Source organism: Myotis myotis, unplaced genomic scaffold (genome assembly GCF_014108235.1).
Source record: "Myotis myotis isolate mMyoMyo1 unplaced genomic scaffold, mMyoMyo1.p scaffold_m19_p_4, whole genome shotgun sequence".
Taxonomy (NCBI): Eukaryota; Metazoa; Chordata; class Mammalia; order Chiroptera; family Vespertilionidae; genus Myotis; species Myotis myotis.
In genome coordinates, this window is record NW_023416346.1 from 14,938,444 (window position 1) to 14,963,008 (window position 24,565).

Here is a 24,565-nt window from a genome sequence, read left to right on the forward strand (position 1 = left end):
ATAGCCTGATGCTCAACCACTGAGCCATGCTGGCCAGGCTCAACTTTTATTTTAAAAAGCCATACTGCCCTAGCCAGTTTTGCTCAGTGGATAGAGCGTCGGCTCACGGACTGAAGGGTTGCAGGTTCAATTCCCAGTCAAGGTCACATACCTCAGTTGCAGGCTCAACCCCTGGCCCCAGTCAGAGTGTGTATGCGAGGCAACCAATTGATGTCTCTCTCACATGGATGTTTCTCTCTCTGTCTCTCCCCCTCCCATTCACTCTCTCTAAAAATCCAAAGGAAAATATCCTTGGGTGAGGAGAAAGGAATGAAGGGAGGGAGGGAGGGAAGGTAGGTCATACCTACATCAAATAATGGAGCAAAACAGTTGAAGCATGAACCTATCTCAACTTACCAGTGCAAACCTATGTCCAAAACTTATCCACTCCTTTTCTATGAGAATCTCAAATCCTTTAATGGTGCGGTAATAACTGTCCAGCATCAGCATAGCCAGAGATGTCAGCTGGGTTGTTCTGTCCCAACCATCGCTGCAATGCACCACCACTGAGGTTTTCCCAGATTCTATTTTATCAGCAATTCTCACTGCCCCGGCAAGAAGCATCTTCAGAAAAGAAGGCACATTAGACCAAGCAACATATAATTTCTGTTATAACAAAAATAATTCTGGGGAGAACACAGGAAGTTCAGATCAATAAGCCAAACAAGAATGTAAGGAATTGAAAATCACTAGAAAATATTAGTAGTATCATGGGAGGGGGAAATTTATACTAAGAAAAACTATAGCAGTAACTAGGGTCCTTTACTATAACAGCCGAAATGTACTTAAAAGACCCGATGTAAGGCAAGCACTATCTCTTTTTATTATATCACAGAAGCCCCCCCAAAGAAGACCAAAGTCTGGATGCTTCCCATAGAAACTAAGGAAGTGCAAGCACACAGCAAATATGTACTAATTTGCAATGTTGAGAAACCACTTGGATACAGATTTATGGCACCAACACAGAGAAATCTTATCCAGAAAGCATGTAAGGGACTGGCCCTCTTTACCCTGATATACTCCAGCCAATGTGTCCCATCCACGTTGGATAGCCACCGTGTCTCATCAATCGAAGGGTACGCAATCTCTTTTAATTTACGTAGTGACTCTCTCATCACATGAATGTTGTGGATCTCCAAGAAGACAAGTTCCGCATTTGGGTAAGCACTTTCACTTTCATATCCTCCACCCTTTGCCTGTGAAAGACAAAAGAAAGACATCACTTCATCTGAGTTAACTGTTGTCCTCTCTAGTATTACCAAATAGAGACCATTTAAAGAAGCAACAAACTCATCTGTTTATTATAAACTCCCTACATCTTTCATATGAGTTTCCTGTGGCCACTGGAACAAAGCACCACAAACCGAGTGCCTTAAAACAATAGAAGTGTCTTCTCTCACAGTGCTGGAGGTGGGAAGTCCAAAATCAAGATATTGGCAGGGCCATGCTCCCTCAGAACACTCTTGAGGAGGATCCTTCTTTGCCTCTTCCAGCTTCTGGCGGTCCCAGGTATTCTTATTTTATAGATTCATTACTCCAATCTTTGCCTCATCATCACAAGTCCTTTTCCTGTGTCTGTGTCCCTTCTCTTAAGGACACCAGTCAGATTGGATCAGGAATCAGCCTAACCCAAAATGACCTCATCATTACTTGATTACATTTACAAAGACCCTCTTTTGAAATAAGGCCACATTCACAGGTACCAGGGGTTAGGACTTTGACTTTTTTTTTAAATGGAGATACAATTCACCCAAAATAATCCTCCATCACCCATTGTCAGTTTTTAAACCATTAAGAAATGGATCTTACTCAAGGCAGTTTAGGCTTAAAAAGTTCTGTTAATGCCATCTGTCTGAACACAAAAAGTTATACAACCACAAAATTAATAAAAATAATAAAATCATTTGTAAATCCCTTACAATGATATTTATTTAAGCAATTTTAGCAAACTAAAATTGTAACAAAAAAGGGGAATATGGTTCACCCCTTGGTAATCTTATAACAAAATATGATCTAACTTATATTTTGTAGAGATCAACATTTAAAACACATCTGTGATGAGAATGTAGAGAAGTTGAAACCCTAATACATTGCTGGTGGGAATTAAAATTGCATAGTTTGTGGGAGAAAATGTTGGTGGTTCCTCAAAAAGTTAAATATGGAATCACCATATGACACAGCAATCCCAGGCCCACGGAATTGAAAACAGGTATTCAAACAAAAACTTGTACACAGATGAACACATCACTATTCACAACAGCCAAAGGTGAAAACAACCCAAATGCCCATCAATGGATGAAGGAATAAACAAACTGTTGTAGGTGTGAAAGACTACATATTGTATGACCCTGCTAATATGCAATGTCCAGAACAAGGAAATCTATACAGCAAGTAAATTAGTGGTTGCCAGGGATTGAGGAGGAAGGAGAGAGAATGGGCAGAGACTGTCAATGAGCACAGGGTTCCCATTTGGGGCTATGAAAGCATTCTAGAATTAGTGGTAATTGTTGCAGAACATTGTGAATATACTGGAAGTCACTGAACTGTAAAACTTTGGAATGGTTAAATGGCAAATTTTATGTTATGTGAATTTTATTTTATTTATTTTATTGCTTAAAGTATTACAAAGGGTATTACATATGTGTCCTTCCCCCCCACCCGCCCTTGACAATCCCCTGGCCTCCCCTACCCCCCAGTGTCTTATGTCCATTGGTTATGCTTATATGCATGCATACAAGTCCTTCGGTTGATCTCTTACCCCCCTCCCTCCTGCCCCCCAACCCTCCCCAGCCTTCCCAACTGAATTTTATATTAATAAAAGCAATAAATGCATCTGTCAACTCAAAGACCACACTCATCATTTAGTCTCCAACCATTTGCCTAGTGGGTACTAATGCTCAACCCTGAGTTAAATACTGGAGCAACAATTATGAACAAGTGTAGACTATAATCCTTAAGGTCTTCAACATTTAGTGGGGTAATCAGGTGAGGAGAAGGGCACGTAAAGAACAGGGGGCAAGTCCTTTCCTGTAGAAGAGCGTGAGGCTGCCAGGGTGGGCAGAAGAGATGTCTATACAAGTTAGGAAAGCTTTGCTGTGGGGAGGAAGGTCGAAAACACTCAAGGTAGAGGGGCCAATCATGTTTACATGACCAGAGATGGGTGAAGATGTGGTTTCCTGAGAGGCAAGCAAGAAGTTCAGCAGAGAACACTAGGGCAGTTGTGAGAGCAGGAAGAGAGGAGGCCAGAGTGGTCAGGTCCTGAATCAGACTTTTACTGTAGAATCAGCACTGGCTACATAGGGACAGAAGGGACTGGAGAAGGGGGGACTTTGTGCAGGTGGATCAGTTCAGAGACAGGCGGTTACCTGGCTGAAGGAATCATGATGGAGGCACCAGGGCAGAGACATGCACCTGCTTTGAGATATTTAAAAGGCAGGACATGGTGGCTGATTGGGGCAATGGAACTGGGGAACACAGGAGGTGACACTGATGCTTAAAATTCTGGACTGGGTAACCTGAGAGATGGTGGTATTATTTACTGGGATACACTATTAGAGAAGAAACAGTGTTTGGCTTTGAGTATAGTGAATACAAAATGCCTGGGAGGAATTCAAGTGGAGAGGCCTGCAGGGTGTGGGATACACAGGTCTGAAGCTCAGAGGAGAGGACTGAGCTGTGCATATCAATATGAAGTCGAGGACATGTGGATGATATTGGAGGACAAAGGTCTGGCACATGGTGCTCAAGGACAGCATGTAATGTGAGGAGACAAGTAAAGACCAGGAACTTGAAGAAGGCCAACATTTAAGGAATATAAAGCAAGAGAAGATCAGCCAGAGATTGAAGGAAAAAAAAAAAAGGGGAGAAGTATTTTGAAAAGGAGAAAGTACTTAACCATGTCAAAAGCTCACGAAAACAAGGAAAAGAACTAAAAAAAAACAAACACATTGAATTTTGTGAAAAGAAAACACTTGGGGACTTTACCAAGAACAGCCGGGGTAGAGATGGGGATGGGAGCTAGTTTCACATAGCTTAAGGGGTGAGTGAGTGGCAGTGAGCACTAAGGGGGATCAAGGAGGCAGCTCCTCTAAGAAGTCTTGTAAAGGGCAGGAGGAGCTAGCTGGAAAGAGACAGTGATGATGAATCCAGGGAGGGCGTATCTATGTAGATGGAAATGACTCCATGGGAAGGAGTCAGTGGAGGGGAAAGGTCAAAGATCCCAGAGCAAGAAAAGGGATGACTGAGCAGGTGGAGAGGTTGGGAGCTAATGGCAGGGCACAAGAAGGCAGCCACCCCATCCACAATAACAGGAGGCAAGAGGCTGCCACAGACAGCAATGCAAGCTAGTTTCCATGTGTGGTGGCAGGAGCAGTGGGAGTTCCTGTCTTAGGATTGGTTTACCCTCTGTGGAGAAGGAAGGTCAGCTGTTGAGGATGAATGGGATAGAGCAGGGTCATACAAAAGTCATTAGACAAGAGTCATGAAGAGGCTGAAACAACTCCTGGGGAGTCTATTGGGTGATTGAGGGGGAAAAACTTTCCAGCAGCGATGAGGGCCCAGTCTGGAGAGTATAAATCTGGAGTGGCTCCAACCTGCACATTGTGAGCCTCTTATCCTCCTGTAACACTCAGCAGCCCAGATTGTGGGCATGAGAAAGGCAGGCAAGGAGAAGTGAACTGGGTCAGGCAGGAGTGCTGAAGGGCTAATGAGCCAAGATGCTGGCCAGGAGACAGACAACCTAAGGAGCCCAGGCTGGGCAGGGTCATGTGGATAGTCCCAGAGCTGAGAGAAACAGGAGGAAGTGCAGGGTCTGGGGGTCCGTGCATTGAGGACCAGCTGTGGAGCGGCCTGTAAGCACTGGCACAAGAAGCTAAGGTATGAGAAGACAGTTTGCATCTGAGAATTCAGAAGGAAAGCTGCCCTGGGGAAGACCAGAGGCTGTGCGTGAGGCTGAAATCCCGGTCTCCCGGATGTAGGAACAGTTGCTGAATATCTGATAAAGTCTGTACATGGCAAACATGACTAACAGGAAAACAACATAATTTTTGTATATTTGGATGCCAGCTTATACTCCGTTATTTTATAGAATTATATGAAACACCTAAACATCATTAAAACACTTTTTGAACACCAACTATGGACAAAGCAGTTTAGAGTCCAGTCCTGCTCTCCGTGGCATCATTATGTTTTTCATAAAAAAATATAAACCTTAGCACCTGCTGAAGACGCTGCTTGCTAAGGTAGGAACAGCACAGTGTAGTGGTTAAAGGCACAGGCCTGGGTGGCAGGGAGAGTGGGTTTGTAATCCCAGTTCTGCCACCCAAATGCCACCTTAGCTTTCTCACTTGTAAAAATCTCAAAGGGTCACTGTGGGGATTAACTGCTAAGTAAATTAATAAAATAAAATAAATTATCTTGAAGCTAATCCATGCAAAGCTTGGTGCCTGTCCACCATCCCCCAAAGTCACTCAAGCACTGATATAGTATTACCTCACCAGCACCTACCATGTCTGAAGCCATGGGCCAGGCGGAGCCCTTCCCTGAGAGAGTGCTGAGGAAGAGGCTCTAGGAGGGGTTGGGCAGGGCCTCATGCTTATCAAACATGTCATCATGGAGCTCATGCCAAAAGCTGGGTTTAAACAGGAGAATGTATAGCAAGGCAGTTTGTTGCCTGGAAGCTAATTACTAAAGATCCAAATGAGGCAAATGACAATCAGAAAATGGGGTTGTAGCCCTAGCGGGTTTGGCTGTGTGGATAGAGCGTTGGCCAGCGGACTGAAGGGTCCCAGGTCAAAGGCACTTGCCCGGGTTGTGGGCTCAATCCCCAGTTGGGGGCGTGCAGGAGGCAGCTGATCAATGATTCTCTTTCATCATTGATGTTTCTATCTCTTCTCCCTTCCTCTCTGAAATCAATAAAAATATATTTAAAATTAAGAAAAGAAAATGGGGTTATAAAAGAGAAAGAGTGTGATTACCCACTCTAAGCCAGGACACAAAGAACAGACAACTGGAGGTCTTGAGACAGAAGAAGGGGAAGGAGGGTGAGAAGTGTCCCAGCAGGAACAGGGAGAGAGTTTCAGAGAGTTCTGGAAGACAAGAACTTGCTGGCCAGACCTCTTTCTATGGGGGCAAGCAGGGCTCTGAAGAGGAGCTAGTGACACTGGGGCGCTGTTACAAACCAGCCCCCAAGTTTGCAAGAATAAGCTGATAGCAGCGGAGATAGGGCCATCCCAACACTCTTGGGAAAAGGAAACCTGAATACCAGTAGCCAGCTGAAGGATGTACTCAGATTTCCTTGATTTCAAACAGCTCTTCAGTGCTTGTTGAAGGTGTACAGCACTCTCCACCCATCAGCATGCCAATCCTCAGTAGCAGGGAGGGCTCCCAGGTGAGAACACTGAAGCCTCAGAGAGGGCAGGCAACTCCTAAAGGCCAAAGGGATAAACTGCCAGGGCAGTATTCCCATGTCCCCAGACTCACAAATCCACACTACTCATTATGGACTGCATGATTCTGTCCCTGAAAAATTCATATGTTGAAATCCTACCCCCCAAAGTGATGGTATTAGGAGGTGGGGTCTTTGGGAGGGGATTAGGTGATGAGGGTAGAACCCTTATAGGAGACACCAGAGAGCTGGCCTCCTTCTGCTCTTAGATGTGTGAGGACACAGCAAGAAGGTGGCTATCTAGAAGCCAGGAAATAGGTTTTCACTATACATGGGATCTGCTGGCACCCTGATTCTGGAATTCCAGCCCCCAGAATTGTGAGAAGTGTTTATTGTTTACTAGAGGCCTGGTGCATGGATTCGTGCACGGGTGGGGTCCCTTGGCCTGCCCTGCACCCTCTTGCAATCTGGGACCCCTTGGGGATGTCAGGTAGCTGGTTTAGGCCTGATCCCCACAGGCCCGATCCAGACAGGAAGGAGCCCGATCCCTGCAGGCCCAATCCAGATAGGAGGGAACCCGATCCTATGTGTTAAGCATCTGTCTCCTGGTGGTCATAGCGAACAGTCAACCGGTCATTAGTAGCTTAGGCTTTTATATATATAGACTAGAGGCCCGGTGCACAAAAATTTGTGCACTCGGGGGGGGGGGGGATCATCCCTCAGCCCGGCCTGTGCCCTCTCGCAGTCTGGGACCCCTCGGGAGATAACGACTGGCTGGCTCAGGCCTGCTCCTGGGTGGCAGAGGGCAGGCCCAATCCCTAGGTGCAGCCCCTAGTCAGGCTCAGAGCAGGGCCAATTGGGGAGTTGGGGCACCGCCCCCTGTCATGCACAGAGCAGGGCGGATTGGAGGTTGCGATGCCACCCTCAGACACGCTCAGGGTAGGGCCGACTGGGGGGTTGGGGCACCGCCCCCTGTCACACTCAAGGCAGGGTTGATGGGGAGGTTGTGGCGCCACCCCCTGTCACGGACAGAGCAGGGCCAATCATGGGGGTTGGGGAGCTCCCCCCTATCACGCACAGAGCAGGGTCGATAAGGGGGTTAGGGAGCTCCCCCCTGTCACACACAGAGCAGGGCCGATTAGGGGGTTGGGGAGCTCCCCCCTATCAGGCACAGAGCAGGGCTGATCAGGGGGGTTGTGGCCCCACCCCCTGTCACACACAGAGCCGCAGGGCGATCAGGGGGTTTGGGCGCTGCCCCCTGTCACGCTGATCCCGGTGCCTGGAGGCCGCGCGGCTCCGCTGATCCCGGTGCTGGGAGGCATATTACCATTTTAATATAGAGGGTAGAGGCCTGGTGCACGGGTGGGGGCTGGCTGGTTTGCCCTGAAGGGTGTCCTGGATCAGGGTGGGGGTCTCCACTGGGGTGCCTGGCCAGCCTGGGTGAGGGAATGATGGCTGTTTGCAGCTGGTCACACACCCTTCAGGGTGGGGGTCCTCACTGGGGTGCCTGGCCAGTCTGGGTGAGGGGCTGAGGGCTGTTTTCAGGCTGGGACTGAAGCTCCCAACTGCTCCTTTTTTTATTTTTTTATTCTGGGCCAGCTTTAGCTCTGAGGCCTCCGCTGCTGAAAACAGGTATCTGGTTTGTTTCGGTTCTATAATCGAAACTCTGTATCAACTCCAGCTCTGAGATCCCAGCTGGCTGAAAGCTGGTTTCTGGGGTTTTGTTTAGTTTCTATATTTGTTACAATGTTTCTTAAACTGCAAGCTCAGAGGCCAGCAAGGCAGGTGGGGAACGTTGGTTTCCTCCGTCACTGAAGCAAGCAAGCCTCATGTTAGTTTCAAGCTGCCTGGCTGCCGGCCGCCATCTTGGATGGCAGTTAATTTGCATATCGCCCTGATTAGCCAATGGGAAGGGTAGCGGTCGTACGCCAAGTACCATGTTTCTCTTTCATTAGATAGGACTAGAGGCCTGGTGCACAAAAATTTGTGCACTTGGGGGGAAAGGGGGTCCCTCAGCCGGGCCTGTGCCTTCTCACAGTCTGGGACCCCTCGGGAGATAACGACCTGCTGGCTTAGGCCTGCTCCCGGGTGGCAGAGGGCAGGCCCAATCCCTAGGTGCAGCCCCTGGTTGGGCTCAGAGCAGGGCCAATTGGGGAGTTGGGGTGCTGCCCCCTGTCATGCACAGACAGGGCGGATTGGGAGGTTGCAATGCCACCCTCAGTCATGTTCAGGGTAGGGCTGACTGGGGGGTTGGGGCACCGCCCCGTCACCCTCAAGGCAGGGTCGATAGGGAGCTTGTGGCGCCACCCCCTGTCATGCACAGAGCAGGGCCAATCAGAGGGTTGGGGCGCTGCCCCCTGTCACGCACAGAGCAGGGCCCATCAGGGGGTTGGGGAACTCCCCCCGTCACGCACAGAGCAGGGTCTATCAGGGGGTTGGGGAGCTCCCCTCTGTCATGCACAGAGCAGGGCCCATCAGGGGGTTGGATAGCTCCCCCCTGTCATGCACAGAGCAGGGTCGATCAGGGGGTTGGGGAGCTCCCCCCGGTCATGCACAGAGCAGGGCCCATCAGGGGGGTTGGGGAGCTCCCCCCTGTCACGCACAGAGCAGGGCCCATCAGGGGGTTGAGGCGCTCCCCCCTGTCACTCACAGAGTAGGGGCGATAGGGGAGTTGGGGCACCGCCCCCTGTCACACACAGAGCAGGGTGGATCAGGGGGTTGGGGCGCTGCCCTCTATCATCCACAGAGCAGGGCCGATCAGGGGGTTGGGGCACTGCCACTGTCACACTCAGGGCAGGGCCGATGGGGAGGTTATGGCTCTACCCCATCACACACAGAGTAGGGCCCGTGGGGGGGGGGCGCCGCCCTCTATCACCCACAGAGCAGGGCCGATCAGGGGGTTGGGGTGCCGCCACTGTCACACTCAAGGCAGGGCCGATGGGGAGGTTATGGCTCTACCCCGTCACACACAGAGCAGGGCCCGTGGGGGGGGGAGGTTGGGGCACTGCACCCTGTCACACACAGAGCCGCAGGGCGATCCGGGGGTTGGGGAGCTCCCCCGTATCAGGCACAGAGCAGGGCTGATCAGGAGGTTGGGGTGCCTTCCCCTGTCACGAACAGAGCAGGGCCAATAGGGAGGTTGTGGCCCCACCCCCTGTCACACACAGAGCTGCAGGGTGATCAGGGGGTTTGGGCAATGCCCCCTGTCATGCTGATCCCGGTGCTGGGAGGCCTCGTGGCTCCGCTGATCCCAGTGCTGGGAGGCATATTACCCTTTTACTATATAGGATAGAGGCCTGGTGCACGTGTGGGGGCCAGCTGGTTTGCCCTGAAGGGTGTCCTGGATCACGGTGGGGGTCCCCACTGGGATGCCTGGCCAGCCTGGGTGAGGGGCTGAGGGCTGTTTGCAGCAGGTCACACACCCTTCAGGGTGGGGGTCCCCACTGGGCTGCCTGGCCAGCCTGGGTGAGGGGATGATGGCTGTTTGCAGCTAGTCACACACCCTTCAGGGTGGGGGTCCTCACTGGGGTGCCTGGCCAGTCTGGGTGAGGGGCTGAGGGCTGTTTTCAGGCTGGCGGGTGATGGAAGCTCCCATCCGCTCCTTTTTTTCTTTTTTCTTTTTTATTCTGGGCCAGCTTTAGCTCTGAGGCTCCAGCCCTTAGGCCTCCGCTCCTGAAAGCAGGTATCTGGTTTGTTTTGGTTCTATAATCGAAACTCTGTATCAACTCCAGTTCTGAGATCCCGGCTCGCTGAAAGCAGGTTTCTGGGGTTTTGTTTAGCTTCTATATTTGTTACAATGTTTCTTAAACTGCTGGCTCAGAGGCCGGCAAGGCAGGCGGGGAACGTTGGAGTCCTCCGTCACTGAAGCAAGCAAGCCTCATGTTAGTTTCAAGCTGCCTGGCTGCCGGCCGCCATCTTGGATGGCAGTTAATTTGCATATCGCCCTGATTAGCCAATGGGAAGGGTAGCGGTCATACGCCAAGTACCATGTTTCTCTTTTATTAGATAGGATAAACCACCCATTCTGCAGTGTTTTGTTATATCAGCCAGAGCTGAAACACCCTCTTCCATGGTGTTCTGCTTCTATCTCTTCCACATTGGATGAAACACAATGAACTTCCCTTGCTCTGTTGGATGTTTAGAAGATCGCCTCTGTGAATATAGTTTTCATCTTGTGTTTTATATCTTTGGGATAGTATTACAGCAGTGACAGGAAGTATGCAGAGACATAGAAAGACTGACAAGGGTTAGTGATCCACCAGATGTGGGTAGCAAGAGAAACTGACTAAGATGTCCACATCAAATCCCTGGCAACTGTGAGCATGACCTTTTTTTGGAAAAAGAGGTATTTGCAGATGTGATTAAGTTAAGGATCTTGGGATGAGGAGAACTCATGGATTATCTTGGGTGGGCTGTAATGTCATCACAAGTATCCTTAGAAGAAAGGAGAGGACACAGACACAGGGGAGAAGGCCATGTGAAGACACAGAGGCAGAAATTGGTGTGCTGTGGCTACATGTACAGAATAGCCAGCAGGATCTGCAAGAGGCAAGGAAAGATTCTCCCGTGAAACCCTGCCAGATTTCAGACTTCTGGCCTCCAAAACCATGAGGGAATAAATTTGTGTTAAGGTGCCAAGTGTGTGGTAATTTGTACTGCTGCCTCAGGAAACTCATGTACTGCTCATCTCCATCCCCACCCTGTTCCTCTTCCAGTCTTTCCCATCTCAGTAGCTGATGCCACCCATCACTCCCCAGGCCAGACACCTGAGACAGTGAGCTTATCAACGTCATGTACTGAGTTCTGAGGATGTACCCAGCACGGTGCTGAGTCCCTTATGTGCATTCTTCCCACTTTGCCGGGGTCCGGCCCCAGCAGGTCCAGGGGTCCCCAAAGGTGTGGACGGAGTCGGTGAAGAAGGAATGACATGGAGACAGCGTTCAGTTGATCAGCATGCTAGCCAGGATCTCCAGCCAAGTTCTGGTCTGGATCTTCAGAGAGGTTCTGCTTAGGATCTCCTGCCAGGGTCTGTGTCCATGTTCTCTTGCTAGGTTCTCCAGGTTCTCCAGCCAGGTTCTGTAGCCATGTTCCCTCGCTAGGTTCTCCAGCCAGGTTCTGTAGCCATGTTCCCTCGCTAGGTTCTCCAGCCAAGTTCAGTCACCAGGTTCTAGTCAGGTTCTCTTGCCAATTTCTGTAGTCAGGTTCAGTCCAGGATCTTTTGCCATGTTCTCTCCAGCGAAGTTCTTCTGTCTGTAGGTTCTGTGTTCTAAGCTCTGTATTCTAAGTTCTGTATTCTAAGTTCTGTGTTCTAAGTTCTGTGTCTTGCTGTCTTATTACATCTGTATTTATACCAGTTGATTCAATCCTATCAATCTCTATTACAAAGGTTAGGGCGTTTCTTATCTCCATTCCAGGGAGTAAAGATTATGTAGCTTAAGCATGATTGTTCGTAGTTAAAGTGATTAATTACCCACCTGGCACTAGTTAAGAGGTTTTATTCCCTCCCTAACTCCAAGGGAAAATCCCTACCTGGGGAAACAACCTTTCTCAGAGACCTTGGTTAAAACACATAGTGCCAAGAAGGTGAGCAAACATATTAAGAACAGTATGCCATATATGCCGGGTCCCTTGCAACAGCAAGGATGGACCGACTCCCGGCACCACTTAATTTTAATCCTTACACAGCCCTCTACACAGGGCACTGTTATCTCCTATTTCATAGAAGAGGAACCTGAGGCTTATGAAGAGGTGAGGTAAATGGCTCAGGGCTCTACATAGCATCAAGTGGCAGAACCTGAAGAAAAACTCAGGTGTAAGTGATTGCCAAGCCAAGGGTTCTTATACCCTGCCTCGGAAGTTGCTAAAGTTGTTACCTGGGAGACAGCCAAGTGGAGATGGCAACTAGACAACAGATGGAAATTTTGTCTAGACCTCAGGAGGAATGAGGGTGGGATAGAAACTTGGATGTGAAACTCAGCATATAGATTGTTTAAATTCATGGCATAGGAGGAGAGTGCACAAAGTTGAAAAGAGGATCCCAGATTGAGTTTGAGGAGCTTTGCCATTTGCAGGTTGGGAAAGGAAGAGGAACCAGTGAAGGAGACCAAGCTAGCCAGGTTGGAGACAGAGAAATCCAGGGGGTGAATGTCATAAAAGTCAAGAGAATGGAGCAGTACACTCTGAGGTCAGTAACAATGACAGCTAACTTGAACCAAATGCTTTCTCACAGGGTAGTGTGCTAGGCCCTTTACAGTAGTCTCACATCCACTCCAGGAAGTAGGTTTACTGTCACTGCCACTTTAGAGATGAGGCAATCATGGTGCAGAAAGATGAAGTCATATAGCAAATAACCAGTTTCTTTCTATGCTCTCTCAGAGCATATTTCATGTTCCTCCATACCTCAGAGGATGACCATGTGGCAGTTGCTGCGACTACTTGTTCAGTATGTGTCTCTCCCAATACCTAGCAAATGCCTGGCCCATAGCAGGCACTCAAGCACTGAAGGAAAATGGATGGCTCATTTGCTCCTTGAAGAAGGTAATGGCTTCTCTGAAGAGTGAGATGGGGGGAGATGGGAAGGTGGCTTTTTGGAGACTGTGGTCAAGTAAATAATCACTGAGGAAATAAGAGGTTCAAGTTGCCCAGAGAAACAAAGACCTCCCTAAGCACTGCTGAGGAGAACATGAGGGATCATGACCATGCTCTCAGACATCTTCCTTCTTGCCACTCTTGTGAATGACATGCTCTGGCACACTGTTGGGTAGGTACATGTGCTCTCTAGAATGCCTTGCTTGTCTCCACCTGCTAACCATCCAAAGTCAGCTCAAATGGTGCCTCCTTCGTGAAGCCTTACCCAGCTTCACAAGCAGGCCTGGCCAGTCCCTCTCCTGGCTCCCCCAGCACACTGAGTTGATACCTGTAAATAGCACCTCACCTGGTCTGTTGTGGTATATCCTCCTAGTAGGTACTTATTACATGTTTGTTGCCCAAAAGACATGAGATAGTAAGGGCTGTCACCACCTTCCTGATACATGAAATTACTTGCGGAAAGGGCCAAGCCCTCTGACTGCCAAATACCTACCTGTAGTAACACATTGCTGGAAAGTCAATCATGGGAAGTAGAAATGACTCAGTTCAGAGCCTTTTCTATTTGGATAGTGGGTATTGGAGGCTTGATGTCATAGCTATTGCTAGGTTTGAAGGGCCCTGTCCCCTTCAGCTACTGAGAATCAAATGGAGTGGTCTGCAGATGCTTCTGCTCCATGTGATTTATGGAAACATTTATATTTCCCTAGTTTCACATATTTGACTCCATTCTAACAGACCTTCAGACCAGATGTGAATTAGTCAAGCAATCACCATATTTCACAGGTTAAAGGACTTCCAAGGGCCTCACGATCATTTCATTAAGGTACTTAGTTGTTTCTTTTGGTGATAATTCTCTTTCTGGGTCTTTGCTTAATTAATTCAGCAGACAGGATTGTGGAGGAACAATAAGAGAGACAAGATCCCAACTCACATGAGACATCCACAGGCTATATCCCATGGAGGAATAGCTACGGTACTTGGAAAGATTCTACCTTCAGGTGGGGAGGAAGTCAATGGCTATTTGAACTGCATAACAATTTACAGACAGTACATGAGACAAGACCTACTGGTTCTGCAATGTCATCAAGAATGTACCTTGTTGGTATCGGCGACACTGTTTTGTCGGGCATCGAAGATGATAAGTTTGTGAGACTGTGCATTAGCATCCATTATTGTCTGCAAGTATTTTTCATCTTCTTTGCAGCGTTTATCACTGGGACCCACAAGTGGCTGGCTGCACCGAGTGATTGTTGCCTGACTTTCTGGATGAATCCATGACAACACCTAATGTGTGTAAGTAACAAATATGAGTACAGTTCCTAAAACAGTATGTGCTCTAAATACCATGTAGTAAAAACAAGTTCTCTTCTCAAGCACAGCTTCTTCTGTATATTTTCCTCAAAGTGGAGAGGTCAGGCCAATCACAGCAATGACAGTGGCTATGAGATGCAATGTTTGGGTCAGGATGAAAAAAGTCTGGCTAGATGAGCTCTAAAAATCCCCTTCCGCGTCTAAACTTCTATGATTCTAAGAAAAGCAGAAACTAAGTGAAAAGGTTACTAACATCAAGCCCCATTCCTATTTGATCGACTAGTTTTATTTTGTCTCCTAATTGAAAAAACATCTTTGTATCTCAACAATGATATATGTGGCCAGATAAGGACAAAGTGAATATACAGTCTCTCATAAAATCTAAAACTATATCCCCAAACCTCCTTTTTTCTTCCTGTGGCCAAGAGAATCAGGATTGTACCAGACTGCAAACTCTAGGCTCAAAAATGTTCACTCCCTCCTGGGTTGTGGTGACAGTATCATGGGGGTACGCATATGTCCAAACTCATCACATTTTATACATTAAACATGTGCCATGTTTTTGTATATCAATTAATCCTCAATAAAGCTATTTAAAAACCCATACCCTGCTGGCTCCTATGTTTCTTTTCATAATGGTGTCCCACCCATGCAGCTGCAGCCTTGCACTCAGCATCCAAGAAAAAGTGTCTTTCTCCGAGATGAGTTGGTGAAACCAGAGACACAAACCATTAAAGCAGTAACATGCTAACTCATTCTTGCTGTCTTTTGTTATACGTACTACATTTTGAGAGCTAAACTGAAATTACCCTTGTACTTAGTAATGTGAAGTCATATGAGGCAGTCAGCAAACATAATGTTTACATAATTAGGTAGTTCCTGAGAATCAAAGATATGTTCAGGTTTTCAGGCTTATTTTTCTACTTTTCATTTTGTTCACTAGATTTTTTTTTCTATTTTCTTCCCATATTAGATCTAACACAATATGTTTATACCTAAATGACAATGTTTATTACTTACAGGGACTCTGCCTTTTGCTCGAAAGGCTGCTACTTTTGCAAGGTCATCATCTTTTACGTTAGTTGGCACAACAATGATGGCAGGGTAAGTGTCACAGAGCTCATAATTACTGTTTACTTTGGATATTTTCCAACTCTCATTTGGCAAGCCCTGTAGGGTGTTAGAGAAGAAAGAAGAGGGGGAAAGCATACTTTTATACTTTTGAAAAGTACTAAGCATGAACCATATCCATTTCCTATTTTGTGCTAAAATCTGTTTATAATTTGTCCAGTGCTAGTTAAAAGTTTAAATATATATTTATCGAATATGACCCATTTCCTACCCATTTAAAAATTTAATGAAGCATAAGAATTTCCAAACACACTAAAAAAAATGAAAATTATATACTAGAATCCCAGTACTATACATTTCTTGTAGTGTTTTTATAAAGAATGAGCATAGTGTTGTCTTTAAAAATACTCATGAAATTCCTCTAGAGACAGAAATTTCTTACCAATATCTAAAATAAGTAATACATATTACCACAACATTTCTAACCTTTTAGAAAACAAAAATATGCTCAACCTATTATTTTTAGTTTCGATAAGCAACATACTTTACCTGTCTTTTATATTCAGCTACTGGATCATAAACTTTCCATCCATTAATTGGAAATTTTTCTTTATAGTTGAATGCAAAGAGTGTCTGGATACAAAAAAACACAAAATACATGTCAGCATTTCTCTGCTATGTCATATACCCAATAGTAAAGCTTTTCATTCAGTTATAAGCTGAATGTATTAAGATTCCTCTTTTAATTTGTAAATGTTGAAGCACCAAATATGCAGCTTTCTTAATCATTACACAGAACTGCTGAATTTTAAATATTCAAATATTAGTTGCCAAAAGAGAGAAAACAGATAAAGGCAACCTCTGAAAAAAGGAATAATTAAGCATGATATTTTGGACCCTCACAAAGGAATGCAAAAAGGTTTATATTGGTGTACTTACCTGCCCATTGGAAAGAGGAAATGCATGTTTATTGAGGTTTTCAAATATTCCCAGTTTACTCTGTTCTTCTTGTTTGTAAGCAAGTCGCAAGTTTCTCATATCCTGTTAAACAATTAGCAAAACTCATTTATTCAATGTGTATTGAGTACCTATTAGTCATAACCATGCTATAAGAGATCAATAAAATATTTTTGATCATTTCTCATGTTATACTTTATCTTGCTCCAACTAACAAAAGGTAATTAACAAAAACACCCCCAACAAGATTTCTTTTCCTTTTTTAAAAATATGTTTTTATTGACTTCAGAGAGAGGGAGAGAGAGAGAGAGATAGAAACATCAATGATGAGAGAGAACCATCCATCGGTTGCCTCCTGCATGCCTCCTACTGGGGATTGAGCCCAAAACCTGGGCATGTGCCCTGAGTGGGAATCAAACTGTGATCTCCTCGTTCATGGGGCAACACTCAACCACTGAGCCACACAGGCCAAGCCCAGTGTGGAAATTAAGTGAGGAAACTGGAACAGAGGGCATGTGTTGGGGAAAAAAAAACTCTTCAGATAGAATCAAGAATAAAGTTAGTATATCAAGACCTGCGCATTTACTTCCTAAAGATATGAGACACCCAATCAATGGTGAGCTTTAAACTATTGAAAGAATCAATTACAGATCTTGAACCCTCCACAAAACAGAAATGCAACAGAGGTTCCTTCCCAGAACTCAGAGGAAGGACTCTGTCACAGAGAGACTCCCGCCTCAGTGACTTCCTTACAAAAACGATAATGCTCTTTCTTAAGATCAGTTTCTTAAAATGCCCCACCATGCAAGCTGCTGTCCAAAAGCTCAAATGAAGGTGGGGAGGAGCGATTCCTGTGAGGTGGCTCATATGGGGCAGTTTCTTCCCAGGACTGGTTTGAGCAGTGTCCCCCAACCTTCTAAAACCACTGCTGGTAAACACAAAACTATCACTATTCTTTAACATTATTTGAAATTAAAAAATAATTATGGCCACAAACAAATTTAAGGTAGAGTAATTTGGAAATGAGGAAGTTATTGTTGTGATATGTATAACAACAGCAAAAAGATGGAAATAATCAGAAGCTGACTAGAATATAATGGAATACTAGAGTGCTGTTAAAAATGAGACTCAGCTTGCTATGTATTGATGTCAACGAGCTCCGAGATACATTGTTAAGGGGGAATGGAAAGGGCAGAATGTTTTCAAAGATTATACATACATACATCTTATGTGCAGAGGGTATCTATGAAAATTGATAACAGTGGGAGCCTGCAAGGACTGCAATAGGGGTGAAGAGAGATGTACTGTCTGGCCAGCCTGGCTCAGTGGTTGAGCATCAACCTATGAACCAGGAGGTCATGGTTCAATTCCCAGTCAGGGCACATGCCAGAGATGCAGGCTCCATTCCCAATAGGGGGCATGCAGGGAGCAGCCTATAGATGATTCTCATCATTGATGTTTCTATCTCTCTCTCCCTCTCCCTTCCTCTCTCTCTAAAAATCAATAAAAACATATTTTTGAAAAAGTTATATGGGAATTTTTGACTGTGCAGGCAGTTGGTGCCCCTAAGCCCCACATTGCTCAGTGGTCACTGTACTGTTGTCCCTTTAGGAAGTCTTTGACCATCCGTTGTTCTGAAGATTAGTCTTAAAACAACAAACTGGGAAAATATGGATCTCTGCTTTCCTCTTGATTTCTCTGAAATGTAACAAATAATATCAGCATGTAGGTTACAGGTCCATGCTAATTAGAATACTTCAATAGGAAAGAAAAGGTTTACTTCAATGGCTTACATAATAGTATGAATTGGTTGATACAAGATTAAAAGAGGTTTCTGTCCTAAAACATTTGAGTTACTAACAGTACAAATTACTGTGACTGTCCAAAGAACAGGAAAATTGTGTCAGAAAAAGTTCCCAGCTGACTGCCTCTTGCAGTCTTACTAGTGTTGGTACCATACCTTGCACACTATCTCTATACCACAAGAATTGTCCCCATGGCTCTGTGCTCCAATCTTCTCAACTCTGCTGATCACTCCCAGGGGAACATCCAGGATAAAATGTGGGTCCTGAGTTTACAAATTAAGATGAATGCCTATTAGTGTCAGTCAACAGAGTTTTCATATTGTAAGTCTTCCCTGGCTTAAAACTTATTTGTTTACTTCACATTTCCTCTTTGTCCCAGCTAAGAAACTGAAGTCTGATTTATAACATGTTTTCTAAAGATGTTTAGACTTCCCCTCCAGGTATAAGTGCTACTTTAACAGCTTTTTTTCTCAAGATACAAAATCTGGTTGTCAATGTGCACATCTTAAAACTCACCTGGTTCTCTCAGGGTGATGGGATTTCAGGGCACTTCTTACTTTCTTCTTTATTGTTTACTCGCTTCTGACATGTTTTTTAAAATAAAACATACTTTTAAAAACTCACCCTCTCTACATTTTTGAAGTACATCTTAAAGTCCGTCACAGTCAGCGTTCCACTCACAGCTCCCATAAATGGGCAGATATACATGACATCTTTCACTGAAAGGAAAAACTCAAAGTAGCAACTACTGCCATAGACTTGTGCTTCAATAAATTATAAATTTGTTATTACTTTAAATAGACATGGATAGTCTTCTAATAAAATTCCTTTTTATCAAACAAAATTCTATTTTGGTACTTAATGAGGTTTTAAGTGAAGGGCTTCATAATAAGCTACATTTTGTCATTTTTTCCAAGTGGTTAACTTTTTTCTATGAGTGATAAATTAATCATATCAAAACATATTAATTAATCTCTGAAGACAGTGGGCTACCAGTTAATAAATTACTGCTAATGAAAACTAAAGCTAAAAACTAGCCACTAATGCACCTCCTAAAAGCAACTGCTTTACAGATGACAAAAACCAAACCACATCAATGGAGTGGAAAAATAATTATTTGCTTCAAATTCCTTATCAGCTTCCCTACAGACTTTTATTTTCATATCTAGAATATCAATATCAGCATATTTAATGCTAGAGGCCCGGTGCACAAAAATTTGTGCACTCGGGGGGGGGGGTCCCTCAGCCTGGCCTGTGCCCTCTCGCAGTCTGGGACCCCTTAGGGGATGACCACCTGCTGGTTTAGGCCCGCTCCCTGGGGAATTGGGCCTAAGCTGGCAGGAAGACATCACTCTGGCAGCCCGGGAGCCCTTGGGGGATGTCTACTTGCCAGCAGGGAGCAGGCCTAAGCTGCAGTCAGACATCCTTAGCACTGCTGAGGAGGCGGGAGAGGCTCCCACCACCACTGCTGTACTGGCAGCCATTCTAGCTGAGCAGAGCTCCCCCTGTGGGACCGCACTGACCACCAGGGGGCAGCTCCTGCATTGAGCATCTGCCCCCTGGTGGTCAGTGTATGTCATAGTGACCAGTCATTCCCAGTCATTCTGCTGTTAGGGTCAGTTTGCATATTATCCTTTTATTATATAGGATAGAGGCCTGGTGCATGGGTGGGGGCTGGCTGGTTTGCCCTTAAGGGTGTCCCGGATCAGGGTGGGGGTCTCACTGGGGTGCCTAGACAGCCTGGGTGAGGGGCTGAGGGGTGTTTGCAGGCTGATCACACTCCCTTCAGGGTGGGGGTCCCCACTGGGGTGCCTGGCCAGCCTGGGTGAGGGGCTGATGGCTGTTTGCAGGCTGGTCACACCCCCTTCAGGGTGGGGGTCCCCACTGGGGTGCCTGGCCAGACTGGGTGAGGGGCTGATGACTGTTTGCAGGCTGATCAAGCTCCTCCCAGTGGGGACCCCCACCCCATAGAGGTTTGGTCAGCCTGGGTGAGGGGCTGATGGCTGTTTTCAGGCTGGCCACACCCCCTTTAGGGTGGGGGTTCCACTGGGGTGCCTGGCAAGTCTGGGTGAGGGGCTGAGGGCCGTTTTCAGGCTGGCCAAGCCCCCTGGCGACTCTCCTTTTTTTCTTTTTTTTTTTTATTCTGGGGTTTATTTACCTTCTATAATTGAAACTTTGTAGCCTTAAGAGGAGCTTAGAGCCAGCCAGGGCGGGTGGGAGGGAAGCCTCCTCCTGCTCACTCCAGCTCCGTGGCCATGGCCGGCTGAAAACAGGTATCTGGGGTTTATTTACCTTCTATAATTGAAACTGTGTTGCTTTGAGTGGAGCTCAGAGCTGCCGCGGCAAGCGGGAAGCTTGGCTTCCTCCATCACTGGGGCAACCAAGCCTCCTGCTTGCTCCAGCTCCATGGCTGCCGGCCGCCATCTTGGTTGGGTTAATTTGCATATAGTCACTCTCATTGGCTGGTGGCCGTGGCTTAAGGCATAACGAAGGTATGGTCAATTTGCATGTTTATCTTTTATTAGTGTAGATGGTATCAACAGCATATTGATTCCTATGCATGTTAAGAACCTCATGCCTATTGAAAAACACCTACAGGATCTTCCCAAAGCATTATTCCACTGGAATGACAAGAATGTACGTAACTACAGATGAGTCCAACTGGATCAATTAAAGGTACAAAAGTTGTCATCCAGACAAACACTTCCATTAACGTTCTCTATAACTCATTATGTACCGAGTTGCTTCTATTTTGGGGGTTCTAGTTCCTGCCCACAAGTAGCCCGTGACTTGTGAGCGACAATATATAAAATGGCCATTATACTATAGCCTAATAAATGCTATCATAATCATGTGGACACAACGTGACAAGAGCTCAGAAAAAAGATCAACTTAATTTGGCAAGGAAGCCCAGGGTGGGGGGTGGCGGGGGGAGAGGGGGGGAAGGAGAAAAGAAAGAGCAGCCAGTTGCTGGATCAATGAGTACATGAGGATGATAGGACATGAGGTCAGAGAAGACTTGTTCATGAATGTTCAGAGCAGCTTTATTGGTAATAGTATAATTTGCAACCAGTATAAACAACCCAAATGTCCACCAATAGATGAAGGGATAAGCAAACTATGGTGCATCCATACAATGGAATACTATTCAGCAATAAAAAAGAATAACTATTAACCCATATCACTGTATGAATGAATATCAACATAATGATGCTGAGTAGAAGCTAGACAAGAAAAAGAATGTACTCAATAATTATATTTCTAGAAAATATAATTTAGTCTATAGTGCTTGGGAATGGGGAGAAAGCATGGGAGCAAAGATTTATAAGGAAACCTAAGGAAACTGCTGGGAGATGAAGGATATGTTCATTATCTTGAACGTGATCATAGTTTCCCAGGTGTATAATGTGTCAAAACTCTTCATGTTCACTTTAAATCTGTGCAGTTTGCTGTCAGGAGAAGCAGAGGCATGACATAATTAGCTTTGCATTTTAAACAGATCATTCCCAAAGCAGCTTGGAGGCAGGGCTAGAAGAATTCTCAGGGAAATAACAGCCAGAGAGGCCAGAGGACTACCAGGAGTGAATGAGGTACTGGGAGCCAAAGAGAGAAAGAATGCCAAAACCAAGGATAGGATAGGCAGGGTTCAGAGCCACAGAAGAGGTTATTTAGTGGGGGTGGCCGTGTGCAGGCCGTGGAAGGAGAGTGCAGCTACTCAGAAGTTGTTGACACAAGATTACCATACTCTGAGACTGAGCATACATCTTTGGAAGGGAGCCATGAGGGAAGAAGGCAATACTCAGCCTAGCAAAGCAGACTGTCCTAGCCAAATCCAGCAATTATGAGGTAAAAAGGTCGCACCCAGCTGCCCTCTCATCCACGCATGGCACAGTGGACTATCTGCTGAAATGCCTGCTAGTCCACAGTGGGGGGATGTGAAAGCCTTTAGGCCATTGCCCTTACAATCCAGGATGGCAACACATGCCCTTTTCTTGCACTAAAATTGCACTTTCTTGATACATTTTCCTTATAGTGAAGGATTCCAACAAAGCAGTGAACCTACATAACAAGTCTAATCAGCCTTCAGTTCATCAGGAAAAGGTGGATCCTCTTCTGTTAGTAATGCCAACTAATACTGAATCAGAGTTTAAAGTGATTCTCTATAGTCTTCTATCTCTTAAGGTCATAAGGACATTAATAAGATTGAAAAGACCTAGTCCATTTGTCGTCTAAAGAAGTGTTCTGACTGACCTTGAGCAATTACATCACATGTGCTCACAACGAAAGTGCCATGTCATTTTATGGATTGCTATAAGCAAAGTGTACGCATTAAACTTACCAATGGCCTTGATGGATTCTCCTGGAAAAAGCGGTGCTTCTTCCATCTGTGCCAGCTTATTTCCATCCCTTAGAGCCTGGCAAAAAAGCAAACAGGAGTAAATCTCACTTCCCATCTGTATACGTGGGAATAATTGTGGTGTTCTGTGCTCTTGCTACAAAGCTACAGAAGCGTGCAAAATGTATGCTCCCTCCCCTTACAAGACAGTTTCAAAGCTCAACATCACAGGACACCATGCTGCATATTCTAGCAAATTATTACACATATTTAAAGTTCACAGAAAACATTAATACAGAAATGGCTTGACATAACAGATACATACTCTAATCACTACACAGACAGCTATTATAAGGTACCTCCAGAATTTGGAAATAAAGTAAAAAAAAAATTATCTTCTGAGCATAAAACTAATTCAAATAAAATCAAAATTAGATGTAGGTGCTTAGCTAGTTGTAGAAATGGCCAAGCTTATGAGATAATGTGGGAAACCCTGAAGTCTAAAGTAGTCAGGGAGGTGTCTCAGGGCAGTGATATTACTAAGGAAAGCTCTCGGCTTTTGTATTGCAACCCAGCCACCCATGTGTATATACAAAGTTCAGGGGCTTGTCAGTGTGTATAGCATCCAGACCACAAGAAAGCGTGCCCTCATCTGGCAGACAAGAGTATGTAAATCAAGACTGTGGAGCAGAGTGTGTTAATCAAGCTTCGTCAAAGTCAATTCACCCTTGTGCTAATTCCATGCTCACCAAGCAAGTTGCTAATGAGGTACTGGGTTTCCTGGCTACAATGATGCTAGGAAAAGGATGTCTTGGATAGATGACTATTATAAGGTGCCTGGGTATAAATGTGGGTACATGCCCACAGTTCTCCAGATTGGCATGGAAGTCCAGTAGTCAGTCTCTTGTGAGTTTGGTTGGATAGTGCCAGGGAACTCAGAAAAGTTGAGAAAATGGTGCTCTCGAACTACAAAGCTGGGGACCAGAACCTGAACTCTGGGCCTATTCCAAGGTACTGCCATCCTCTGCAATGCTGCCAAGGAAACTGGTTACTTTCTCCTTGGCATCTCTGACACAATGTATCACGAATAAGAGTAAGATGTTCAAAACCCTAGAAATCCCAAGCTGTGTTTCACAGAGCATTAAATTCCCAAGAGATATGAATAGGTCTTTTTGTGTGTGTGTGTGAAAAGTTGAGGAAATGCAGGATTAAAGAAAACAAGTTAAACTATGTGTGTGTGAGACCAGTCTTTAGCATGTTAATGTACGCCAAATCAGCAAGAGGGCGCTAGAGTATGCTGCATGTCCCATACCTATTTGGTCATGAGCTGCTTTCTCCAAAAAAAAAATATTAGTTAACATCAGGAGGCCACTGGTGTTCAGAGGAAAACAGATCGGACAATACCAAGTTTTCAGCATAATTTTGTGAAGTAAAACATTAAAACTTGAAAACTTTTTAATTCTAATAAAAATTATTGAAAATTCAAAATAACTACTTTTCATAGTTATAAGAGTATTTCATTATGATTTATTAAAGGGACTCGATTTTAAAACACTAAACATAGTAGTTTCATCAAAATTTTGAAAATAAAGAAAAGGAAAAGGTGAAGGCATAAAGAGCAAATTCAATGCTAAATGTTGGTCTGGATATGTCTGTTCTATGGGGAGGGCACAAAATAACAAAGTCCATTCTCCTCCTTATCATTAAAACAATACAAATTACCTCCAAACACCTTTATTTCATTTGATTTTTTAGTGCAGATTGGTTTTAAGACACTTTTCAGCCCAAAATTTTAGGGACTTAGAGGACTACTAAAGAGGACATGAGAAAGTGTTTTGGGGTTCATTTTAATATTCACACCTGATTTGGAAATATATCTTTTACACACTAATGCATAAACCAACACATATTTTTAAATGTCTAGTTTTATAAACAGTAAGAAATCACAAATCCTTAATAGAAGCCTTAATTTGAAAGTCACCTTCTTTAATTTATTGCTTGCACTAGAGGGTAATTTTATAATATAGTTACAATGTGAGAAAGTCATTTTAATCAATATTCAAGTTTTGTACT

General features: G+C 45.2%; 1 protein-coding gene across 9 annotated transcripts in view; it reads right to left on the minus strand.

Annotated features, from left to right (window-relative positions):
* Window positions 1–24,565, minus strand: part of MTMR1 (myotubularin related protein 1) — a 68,508-nt gene that overhangs the window by 18,073 nt on the left and 25,870 nt on the right. For 7 of the 9 annotated variants that reach the window (XM_036304262.1, XM_036304261.1, XM_036304260.1 and 4 more), the window contains 9 exons: window positions 22,496–22,571; window positions 18,781–18,875; window positions 18,312–18,419; window positions 16,334–16,435; window positions 15,944–16,027; window positions 15,344–15,493; window positions 14,108–14,296; window positions 1,050–1,235; window positions 397–603 (listed from right to left, as the gene is read on the minus strand). In XM_036304262.1, the coding sequence (XP_036160155.1) occupies window positions 397–603; window positions 1,050–1,235; window positions 14,108–14,296; window positions 15,344–15,493; window positions 15,944–16,027; window positions 16,334–16,435; window positions 18,312–18,419; window positions 18,781–18,875; window positions 22,496–22,571 (1,197 nt within the window). The remainder of the gene's footprint in view (window positions 1–396; window positions 604–1,049; window positions 1,236–14,107; window positions 14,297–15,343; window positions 15,494–15,943; window positions 16,028–16,333; window positions 16,436–18,311; window positions 18,420–18,780; window positions 18,876–22,495; window positions 22,572–24,565) is intronic. The other 2 variants (XM_036304267.1, XM_036304264.1) reach the window with 2 other exon arrangements.